The 11,155-nt window shown below is 50.4% G+C and overlaps 1 protein-coding gene across 1 annotated transcript; it reads left to right on the top strand.

The window, feature by feature from the left end:
* Positions 1 to 111: 111 nt before the first annotated feature.
* Positions 112 to 10,160, top strand: CXCR5 (C-X-C motif chemokine receptor 5). Its single transcript, XM_032133620.1, has 2 exons — positions 112 to 1,901; positions 6,966 to 10,160. Exons 1-2 carry the CDS (start codon positions 1,863 to 1,865, stop codon positions 8,040 to 8,042), a joined length of 1,116 nt encoding a protein of 371 aa, XP_031989511.1. The 5' UTR covers positions 112 to 1,862; the 3' UTR covers positions 8,043 to 10,160.
* Positions 10,161 to 11,155: the final 995 nt, after the last annotated feature.

Below are 11,155 nucleotides of genomic sequence, written 5' to 3'. Positions count from 1 at the left end.
CGGCCCGCACGCACCACGTACGTACGTACGCACGTTCGGCGCGCGCCACGCGTCACGCCACGCCCAGCGCGCGGTGCCCACGTGACCGCGGCCGTCGGGCCGGCCCCTCAGTCCCGGCCCTTCCCTTTTAACCCGGTTTGACGAAAAAACGTGTGGAAACTTAGCGGGGCATCGCTATGTAGTCATTAAAACAGAGCCAACACAAACGTAAGAATAAAAGACTGAGCCACAGCCTGTAGGAGTCGTAACCACCCATCGTGTCAGGCTGGGAATTTTGCACTTCTTTTTAGACAGCTGTTACTTAGACATGGATTTTGACAAACCGAGACACAATGGGAATGTAATCTTAAACACTAGCACTTAAACACCTGGTAGTTCCAAAACTGCTTCGCAGCCAAACTTTTCTTCAAATATTTTTCCAAAATACACGCAAAAGGACAAGGACATTCCTCATTTGATCTGGTTCCTCTCATCTACAGCTGTCTCTAGATGGTTGTTTTTCCACCCTCAGCAGCAAAAGGCACAGGCTCCACCCTCCAGTTCTGGCTGATTGAGAACATCCTTCCTTCCTCTCGGTCTCCCAGGCTCAGTGGTACCCACTCCTCGCGTTACCCTCAACCCTTGCAGCACAGGCTTCAGGACAGGGCTTGCTCAGTCTGCGTTGTCCCTGTGAGGTGGGGGATGTGAGTGAGGCACAGTGTGAGCTCCCTATGGCCTCCCTCCGGTTTTGCTGCTCTCCATCCTCTCAGTTTTAGGAGAAAGAGTGCCCAGAGGCTGATGAGCACATGCAGCTGCACACAAAGGTCCTTATGGCAGAGGACGACAGCGGCATCCTCGGGGCAGTGGGTGCCCAACAAGGCGAGATCTAAGAAGCAGGAGGAGTGGTTGTAATCCAGCAGTGCCCACGAGAATAACACCACCTCCTTCTTCACCAGTCCAAAGTCCCACCAGAGTCTTTGCTGGTAGAGAGGCCTTGGTGCAGCTGTGCCTAGACAAGAGGAGGACAAGAACTGTGCTTGTCAAACCACCTCAGCTCCTCGCACAGGAAAAGCTTTCTGCCAGAATGCCAGCTGCAATGCCATCCTACTCTGCTGACCCAGACTGGGGCATTCTCACCGTGAGTCGGGTGCTGTGACAAAATGCCGAACAAAATGTCCATTTCCCCGAGCAGAGAAAATCTTGATTTCCCATCTTAATTCTCCTTTGTTACCCTTGTGAAATCAAGCTGCCCAGCCCCTGCTAGCCTTGCTCTAGACTTGCAGAGCGGCTGCCAAGGCTTCGCTTTCCTGTGCAAGCCACCTCACACTCCCCCAAGCCCAGACGAGGGGCGAAGCAGCAGGAGAAGGAGCAGAAGACAACCACAAGTCACTGGGGTTAAAGCAGCCAGGAGAACCCCAAGGCAGAGGGCGATGATCATACAGACCATACCCATGCTTCAAAGTCCTGCACAGCTCCAAAGAAGAGCCTGGATCCAGGAGATTACTGGTAAAGGTGGTCCTTGGCACAGAAGTTTTCAAAGCCTTTCGGACTACCTGGAACAAGGACGGCTGTGGGAAAGAGCCCTGAAGGTTTCCAGGGAAGACCTAAGGATGTTCTGGATCTTCTGTGTTACAGACCAAAGGAATATGGATTCTTCAAACTGTACTTTAAAAATCAACTTACAGCACTAGTAAAAAGATGATAAAGCTAGATGCTAATCTTTACATCAATCAGGTCGTGCTATGCCTGGAGCTCATTTGCCTTGCAAATACTCTATTGTTGCATTCTGTGTCCCTCCCTACTCACTTAAATGATTAACTCCACCCCAGAAAAGAACTTTTGTAGAAACTTCTGGAGGAGAGACGGATCCTGCCCCTCCAACCATGGGGCCTGTGAGCTACTCATCAGAGACCTATGACTTGGTGAGTTGGGCCTGGCTTTGCTTGACAACAGGGATGGCAGGTAGAGCTGGGGTGGGCAGAAAGGCCAGGTTTCTGGCCGTCCGTCTTCTCACCCTCCTGTTGGCAGAGGCAGAGCTTGAGCCATTTCTTATGCCAGTGTAATCTGTCCTTGCATTCCTTAAGTCCAGACTTGACCACAAGCACAATGCTGTTGCTTGCAGAGAGCCAGTGTAGTGTGGCTGCAGCCACTGCGATCCAGGGGTGCTGAGGATTCTGTTAGGGAAAGCTGCCTAGCTACCGGCACCTTGTGCACAGATGTGCTGGCAAGCACTAAGCCCAAATACTGAGCTTGCATGAGGACACAGACCAGAGTGTCTGCAAAGGGCCAGGTGACTCACCTGGAGAGCAGGGCTCCAGCAGTCCCATCCTGTGCTGCCAGCCTGTCCCAGCCTCTGCTCCCTGCTGCCCTGCTGTCTGCACAGCCATTAGCACAATGTGGGCGTAAAACACTTACTCCGAGCCAGACACCTTTTGCACCAGCCTTCGGGGGTATAAATGACTTTGTACACAGTATGCGAAGCCCTGTACACCTGATCTGGTCTCCTTACACAACTGGAATACCCAAGCAAACCCAGTCTTCTCTCTCCATGTGTGAAAACCCTTGATATGACCATCCTGCTTGCTTTCTCCACATACAGGCTGTCATAGACTCTGCTGAAAGGGGAATATGCAGTATATTTACAAGAGAGGAAGATAAAATTGCAAGTATTTCTTCTAACAGGGAGTGATGACACTAGGTATTCTACCTCACAGTTCTCTTCCCAGCATTTACAAGTGCATAAGAGCAGCTGCACCTTTTAGAGTACGTTGTGCTATCCAACGGGAAGCACACAGCAGCATTATCATTACCCTGAGTTTCAAATATTGCATCTCAGAATTTATTTTTTACTACAATGGCTCTCTGCAGCAGACCTCAGGATTAGTTATTCCAAAAAGAGAAATGTTGGATTCAATTGTTACCAAATTTTCTTTCCTCCTTTTTTCCTACACACCAGGGAAGAGCAATGAGATGGGGGAGCAAGCCCTACCCTCCTTATTTCTTTTCTGATTCATCCAGTATAAAAATCCTTTGCAAATGGCAGTCATTCCTTTAAAATTTTTTTGGAGAAGACGCTTATTTCCTTGACCTCTGTTGAAGTTCGGTGGCAGCGCTAAAATTTGCTGAGAGGTTATAACCAAACTCAAGCCTTTTTCACCTCCTTTTCTTTGCATACAAAACTTTCCGTAATCCTTATCTTAGTGATTTAATCTCTGCTGTGAATTATTTTACATCATAAAGGAGACCCCATGTGATGGGAATGGGGGGGGGGGGGGGACCCAGCTGATTTTAGGACTAAATGCCCACAGTCAGGTGCCACGGCAGGAGGAGTTTTAAACCTTTTCTCAGACTTCTGCTGTTGGGAGTTTGACATATGTTGTTTCCCACCTCTGTCTCCTGGCAGCTTCCCAGATTTGGCTCCCTCCTTGGAACAGGGAGGCCACAGATATCACATGAGCATCACTGTATTTGCTTTGGTGGTGCCATATGTTGCTTTACTTATGCTAGGTGCTTGTAGCAGCAACCTACCCACAGAGATTTGAAAAAAAGGGCCTCCAAAGTGTCTTGTCAGTGGCAACACAAACCCTGCCTTGTGTAGAGAGGATTGTTTGATCAATTGAGCAATTATGGAAGGAAAAATGATGAGAACGTTTGCACCAAAAGGGCATTTATCTTAGTATCACACAGAATACAGTGAGGGCCTCACCTAAATTTTGATTCCGTATGAGACCATTTGACTCTGTAACCTTGCGGAAAAGTACTGTCCCCAAAATGATAACCCCATTTCTCCATAGCTTTGCCTGCTAACCTTCCTCAGCTGCAGATTAAACAACCAAAAACACAGTTGCAGAAAGACCGCTGGGACCTACACCAGGTTCCCCGAGGTTCCTCAGGCCAGTTTTCATTGCAATGGGACCAACATGACTCAAGACCGTAAAGGCACCTACACTACAGTAACATGGTATTTCCACAGGCCTTGGTCTTAGTCCTGGATTTCCCTGGTTCAGCCCCTGGAGAAGGCACGAGCAGAAGCTGTGTCAGTAAATTGTACTGATGTGGGCAGTTACAGTTTTAAGGTTTTGGGAATGAAGTGTGCTGCTCCCAGCCCTGGCATCGACTAGAAGGGAATGGTTCGCATGGAAAAACCGTAACCGTGCACAGGTTGCTTCACTTCCGCAGCCAAATGTTTTGGTTGCTGACAGGGGTGGGGATCTGAGAGAAACGGCTGACACACGGAGACCAGAATAACTCTGTGATGCAGGTTACAGGGGTAAAGGGGTCCCTGAACAAAAAGCACACAGGAATGGCCTTCCCGGGCATGCACTTGACTGCCTGCTCTCTTACAGAAAGAGACACCACTTTTTCTCCCACCCCCAAAACTGCTGCAATTGTCTTGCAGGAGACCTGTACAAAGGTCCCTCTGCATGCACACTGTTGACTTACCCCATCCCGTATCAGGCAGTCACCCACCTCCAGTCCTAGAAATGAGAATTCCAGCAGAGCCCCCAGAAGCCTCTGCTTGTCATATTAAGTGCATCTCCTGCAGCTTTGGCCCCTGCCTTTCCTGTCTCAGCCCAGACTCTGATTTTTCATCCTCTTTTATTTGTCTCCAACTCATCTCTGTCCGTTCCTACCCACATGTGCTGCTCTGCTCGGAGATGCAGGAGAGGACGACTCAAACACAGCTCTGCACACACTTCGCCTACCCACAGCGAGTGGTTTCCAGTCAGAGCCCTCCCTACCCGCTCCCCATCAGCAATCAGATGGTGTCTGATAGTGGCACTCAGCCTCTGCACTTCCGGCTCCAAATCCAAGGCGATGCTGGAAACTGGTCAGCAGCCAAAGCCACTGAGCACTGCCCAAGCTGCCCATCCACTGCCAACGATGGCGCTGGCATGGCTCCTAGGGAGGACTGACACTCCAGCCAGCAAACCCAGCCATTTTCTATCATTTCATTTTTCCCTTCAAAGCTGGAATCGTCCAACCTCTTCCCAGTGAAATTTCCCATTCCAACATACAATCTGTTTGGGGTTTTCAGCACAGTCACCTGCACAGCCTGAGCAGCCTGGTTTGGTCTCTGCACCAAATTGCAAAGCTTTTTAGGTTGGTTTTGTTTTTCTCAGAGAGCTTCAAGGATCTGGCCCTGGTCAACACATCACAGATTTCTATGTGTGTTGGTAACTCCTGATGAAAGGTCTAGGTACAGCATAGGCAGGAAGTACTTTCAAGCTGGGGAGAGAAATAATTGGGAGGGATTTCTTAAGGCTTTTGTCTTTAGCAGCAATCTCTGGTCTCCAAAATCATACCCTAAACCAGAAAAATAAAAGTTCTTTGGTAATACAAAATGCTTTTCACCAAAGGCTTGCAGCCCCACAGTTACATTAGCAAGAGCTGGGCAGGGTTATTTCCCACTTTTCCCAAGGACTCATTCGCTCTCCTACTGTCCACTGCTTGGAGACTGCCTGTGCCAGCTGTCTGCTCTACATGTTTGGTAATGCTCCATAGGCTTCTGCCCCATCAGCATGCCCAGGCTCCTCTTGGAACCATGCAGATGGTTTCATCTGCAGAGCAGTTTGGATGAGTCCTGCTGCCGCCACGTCACGTGCAGAGGCACCCAGTGCCTTACCCAGAGAAAGCTGCCCGAGAGAAAAGAAACATAAATCACCCTTCCCTAGCCAGGCACAACACGAGACTCCAGGCTGGTAACAGTAATTTTGCTTAGTAGCCCATTGGGTGAGCAAAAACCCCCCAAATCAGGTCTAAAACTGTGTAAAGCAGGGCTGGTATTTTTAGATAGGAACTTTGGCTGATGAGGGAAGGCGCAGCAGGTGCAAACGGCTGCAGCTGGCAGTGAAAGGTATGAAAGCATGAGCAGAGACTTCCGCTGTGGTCAACACTGAAGTCTCAGCACAGGTCTCAAGAGAGGGTGTGGGTGGGGGACCTCAGGGTGGCTGCTGCTGAGCTCTTCCCAGTTGTTACTAATTTTCAGTTTGCCACAAGCCTCCTCCACCACTCTCTGTTTGTGCAAGGCCAGCTGGAGCGTGACTATCATCCAGGGAGCTCATCCTGAGCAGAATCCCACCTTCCCAGCACTCGAGATTTGCCCACAGCCTCAGCCCAAACACAGGCTGGTCAAGAAGATACAGCAAGCCAAGGGCGAATCACATCTGCAGCAGCTCTATTGCTCTTCCCTTACTGGGTATCAGCCTGGGGTCCAAGTGGGGTTTTCCCTTCCCTTTCCTGCTCTGACTGCAATTAATTCAGGGCTGACGGGTTTATCAGCAGAACAGATCTCTCTCTCCATCACCTATTCCTGTAGTTATGACACCATAGTGCCTCAGAGGCTTTCCTCCCATTGTGTTGAACACCTGCCCCACACCTTCCTCTGAGTGTGTGGAAAGCGATCTCAAAGGACAACTGCTGCTGTCACCACCTCACCTTGCTCTGTCATAGGCAGCTCTCAGGCCTCTGAGGAGGAGAAGAAGGGGACAGGTTCACTGCACAAAATTTGAGGTACTGATGTGCTGTGCGGTGAATCCTACCATCTTTATACCTGACAGCAGGCAGCAGGCAGGACAAGAGTGGTCCGTGTCAGAAATGGGTGGAAAAAATCAGGAAAGCTGGTAGAGGAGGGTTCCATTCTATGTGAGAAAGCAAAATGCACCAGCAGGCAACTTGGCAAGAACCAGAAGATGAAACTGATCATCTGACTGGACACAAAAACATCCCCAAATACTCCAGTTAAAGATTACAGACTGAGCAGTCCTCGCTGTCACAGATGGAGAAAACCCTCTCTACCTGCTGCTGCACCTCCTGGCAGTGGAGGGGCCTCCAAGGTCATCACATTGCAGACAGCATCTCCTCCTGAGGCAGGTGGGCTGCAGGACATGGGGGTGCTCCGTTTAGGTCTGCCAGGTGCAGCTGAGGGACCGGGTTCTTGTGTTCAGAAACTCCCCTCCATTAACAAGACTCTCTCTGTTCCGCAGAGCCAGGTGGAGCTGAGTGGTTACTACGAAGCTGAGAACACCACCCCTTCTTTGGAGGGCTACTTCTGCTTCAACCCAGCCTCATCTGTGGTTGGCAACCAGGGAGACCCCTTCAGAAAGGTCTTCATGCCCCTCATCTATCTGCTGATGTTTGTGCTGGGGACTGTGGGCAATGCCCTGGTCCTGGTCATTTTAGAGAGGTTCAAGCGGTCTCGCACCACCACAGAAAACTTCCTTTTCCACCTCACACTGGCCAACCTGGCACTGTTGCTCACCTTTCCATTCAGCGTGGTGGAGAGCTTGGCTGGGTGGGTATTCGGGAAGTTCCTCTGCAAGATACTCAGTGCTGTCCACAAGATCAATTTCTACTGCAGTAGCATGCTGTTGGGGTGTATTGCGGTGGATCGTTACCTGGCCATCGTCTATGCAATCCACACCTACCGCAAACGCAGAGCTCGCTCCATCCACCTCACCTGCACGGCTGTCTGGCTCTGCTCATTGCTTCTGACTTTACCTGATCTCATCTTCATGGAAGTGTGGACAGACGACAGCAACCGCAGCATTTGCTACTTTCCAGAGGTTGGGATTGATGGAAACAATGCATGGCTGGCAACCCGCTTCCTCTACCACACCGTGGGCTTCTTTGTGCCTCTGCTGGTCATGTGTTACTGCTACATGGCCATCATCCGGGCACTGTGTCAGTCCCAGCGCCTGCAGAGGCAAAAAGCCGTCCGTGTGGCCATCCTGGTCACAGGCATCTTCCTCCTCTGCTGGAGCCCATACCACATTGTCATCTTCCTGAACACACTTACCAAGCTAGAAGCCTTCACCAAGAACTGCCTCCTGGAAGACCAGCTGGACACAGCTATCATGGTGACAGAGGCCATCGGCTTCACACACTGCTGCCTCAACCCCATCCTCTACGCCTTTATTGGGGTCAAGTTCCGTAACGACTTCTTCCAGATCCTACAGGAGCTTGGCTGCATAAGCCAGGAGACCCTGCAGGAGATCCTGGAGGTGACAAGGAAGGCTAGTGGGATAGAGTCTGACAACACCACCTCCATCTCCACCTTCTAGCTGGGAAAGGCTGCCTGCAGGGCAGAACTGGCCTGGGGCTTTCCTTCCCAGTGGCACCCTTGCTGCGGTCTCAGTTACAAGTTTCACAAGCATCCCCACAACTTTCTTCACTCCTCAGGAAACAGGTCCAATAGCCACCAAACACCCAAATCCCATCGGATACCTTTCTAGGCTCTTCCTGGTTCTCATACTTGTAGAGATCCACCTGGCAGCTGTTGGTGAATGCTGGATGTCGATGGTCACTCTTGTGGGGCTGAATGAACTCGAGTGGGTTGAACCTGACATTCCCACCTCTTCCTCGAAAAACTGACTGCAGGCATCTTGTGCACAAAGCCAGGCACGGGACTGGGGTGCCAGGGGCAAGGAAAAAAGGGCATCCAAGTAAATGAGTCATATCAGTAAGCAGGTCTCCATTTCACTAGTTCAGGTTGGTATAGACATGCCCAAAGGAAGCCATGGGACTCAGTGGCCATAGCAACTGGAGAGATGCAGGTAGGACTGCAGAGGGGGTCTGCAGAGCTCAATCTGATAGCATGGACACACAGTGCTGGACACTCTCTGACCACAACATTGTCCTCCTGCTGCGTGACGTTCCCCCAGCCAGCCATAACACATTCATCTTCCCAACACAGCTCATGCCAGGAGGTCTTCCCACAGACTTCAAGATTTGACTGTCACAGACTCCTTTCCTGACACCAGTTGCATCCTTCCACACTCGTTTGATCTGTTTTACTGCTGTTATGATCTCCTGTGAGTGGCTGCTGAACTGAATGCCTGGCTATGCAAAAGTTTTCCTTTAAGGAAGAACACTGTCTGAAGAGATGGCTTCTGTCTTGTGACTGCACGCAGGGGAGAGAAACCACACAGCTTTGTAAGGCTGAAGGTACAGAACGTGGGTTTTTTTGGCAGCTAGTTGTATGGCTGTTTGTGGGTTCTGAGAGCAAGGAGACCCACTGCCCCAGACTAAGGGAAAGCGCTCATTTGCATAATTTCTCTTTGTTTTTAGCAAGGCTCTAGAGGATATGTGGCATTTTGCTTTGCACTATGCTTTCTGATAGTTTTCCTCCACCTGCATCTACAGGGCTTTCAGAGATTAAGTGCATCCAGGTGTACGGAGGACAAACCTGGGTGGTGATCTTGCCCTGAACTGCAAGTATGCAGAAACTGCTCAGATAAGGGCAGCTTGATGATAATTTGGTTCAAAATAAGAGCAGCAGCTTTCCCCATCACTAATTCTTACCCTGCAAACTGGTGTGTGGGGAAGCCCCAGCAGACTCAAGACAGCCTGCTGCTGCCTAGGAGGTCTTGTCACAGTTTCACATGGCAGCGGGCCCACAACACTGCTCCACGACATTTGTTCCTAAGGAGTGTTGTGGCCTGAACATACATACCAATGTCACATGAGCACGACCCTCATCACGAGCACACTTTAAAATCTGCTCTACCCTTCACCTCACATTTTAAGCAATGTCGAAACAATGTTAGTTCTCTTGCAGCAGCAGGAATTTTGTGCTAATCTCACTTCTGAAGTTCATCCCACTAGCAGAGAGCTCGGTCCCAGGTGAACTTCACAGTACTCAAGGGCCCTGCTAAAAAGACCAGCCATTATGGAAGGGGTCACATTACCTCAGCCTGACGCAGGCAGAGATCTCAATATCTTGATCTCACATTGTGACTTCAGGAGAAAACTCACCTAGTATAAGGCAGTCCACCGTTTCCTGCAGCAACGCATCTTCAAAGACGAAATTTTCAAGTAATGGTGATTGTGGTTGTTCAAGCACATACATGCAGCAGAGAAGGGCAAGTCTCTCAAGCCTGCACTCGTGTTCTCCATCGTTGTACCAGTGAGCAAACCCATTGCAGATGCATTGTAAACACCTCCCCAGCAGGTTATGGTGATAATTGTATTTCTACATGAAAATGTTACTGAAAAAAATAACAGTCAAAGTGTAAAATTCTTACAGTGATCACAAAGTAAAAAAATCTGCACGCAAATGAGAGTGAACAGATTAAACATCTATGGTTACTATAGCTTTTAGCACTGGTGTGTGCAAACCTTTAGGAAGGTTTGAGGTAAGCTATAATAAACAGTTGAATAAAACATCATCTTCTCGTGTATAGTGCTTGTAAGCATTTGTCTGCAACAGCGTCACTTTCTTCAAGGCAGATGCATTAGAGAGCACTAAGTGGGCAGATGGCACCTTTCTGACAAGCTCTGCTCGAAGGAGCACCTTGCTCAGGTTCCCTTTCACCAGTGCCACAGAAGGCTCTGCTGTGTTCAGAGTCACTCCAGACCTACATTGCCTCTCTGCTTTACAGAGCCTCTTCCACTAACTGCAGCACCTTCTGCTCCAGTTTTACAGCAGCTGCTAACCTGACTGGAAAGCTGCCCTTGCACCTACATTTGGCTCAGACAGCCTGGGAATGGCTTGGCTCAGAGATGGCAGACCTTCCCCAGAGAGCTGCCATTGTTGCTTCCACAGCTGCCTGCAGCCAGCCTGCTGAATGGCGACAAGAAGAAAGCAAGAGGAACTTTCCTTCACCGCAGAGGAAGCTCTGCTTTCCACTCAGCGAAACCCTTGCTGTCTCCTCAAGGAGACGTGTCATGACTGTCACAACACCTAGTCCCAGAGTGGGCTTCCCCACTAAATGCTCACACTGCCAAAGCCCCCCTGCAGCCCTCGGGCAGACCTTCAGCCTCTCCTACGGAACTCTGCTCAGCCACTATCCCACCCCTACCAAGTGAGGCAGATGTACTCTGCCCACCCAGGCACTGGGAAGGGCGACTGAGCCAAGGGGAGCTCCAAGGTGGCTCCTGCAGAGAGTAGGGAGATGGTGTGCGGGAGGGCAATGCCACCACCGCCCACAGCACACCCTCTGCATCCCCAGTCCTGGACTGGGCTCTGCAAACAAGGCTCCAGCAGACAAACCAGAGGAAGCCCTGGTCTCTGATGAAGGCAACCCCAAAGATGGGAACACAACGACCCTCACAACAGCACACTGCTCTGCATTTCCTGCAGGGCAACCAAGTCTCCCAAGAGACAGAGCTGGGGTGTTTCAGCAGAGCATCCTGCTACACACACAGAGCAATCACAGGGCCGTGGCAGGCAGTG

Source organism: Corvus moneduloides, chromosome 25 (assembly GCF_009650955.1).
Source record: "Corvus moneduloides isolate bCorMon1 chromosome 25, bCorMon1.pri, whole genome shotgun sequence".
Classification (NCBI taxonomy): domain Eukaryota; kingdom Metazoa; phylum Chordata; class Aves; order Passeriformes; family Corvidae; genus Corvus; species Corvus moneduloides.
This window is presented reverse-complemented; position numbering and strand designations above follow the sequence as displayed.

Excerpts from the sequence above, each read along its gene's own strand:
- CXCR5 (XM_032133620.1), top strand. The coding sequence starts at position 1,863 with ATGGGGCCTGTGAGCTACTCATCAGAGACCTATGACTTG. Across the intron at positions 1,902-6,965 it reads CATCAGAGACCTATGACTTG|AGCCAGGTGGAGCTGAGTGG; the intron begins GTGAGTTGGGCC and ends TCTGTTCCGCAG.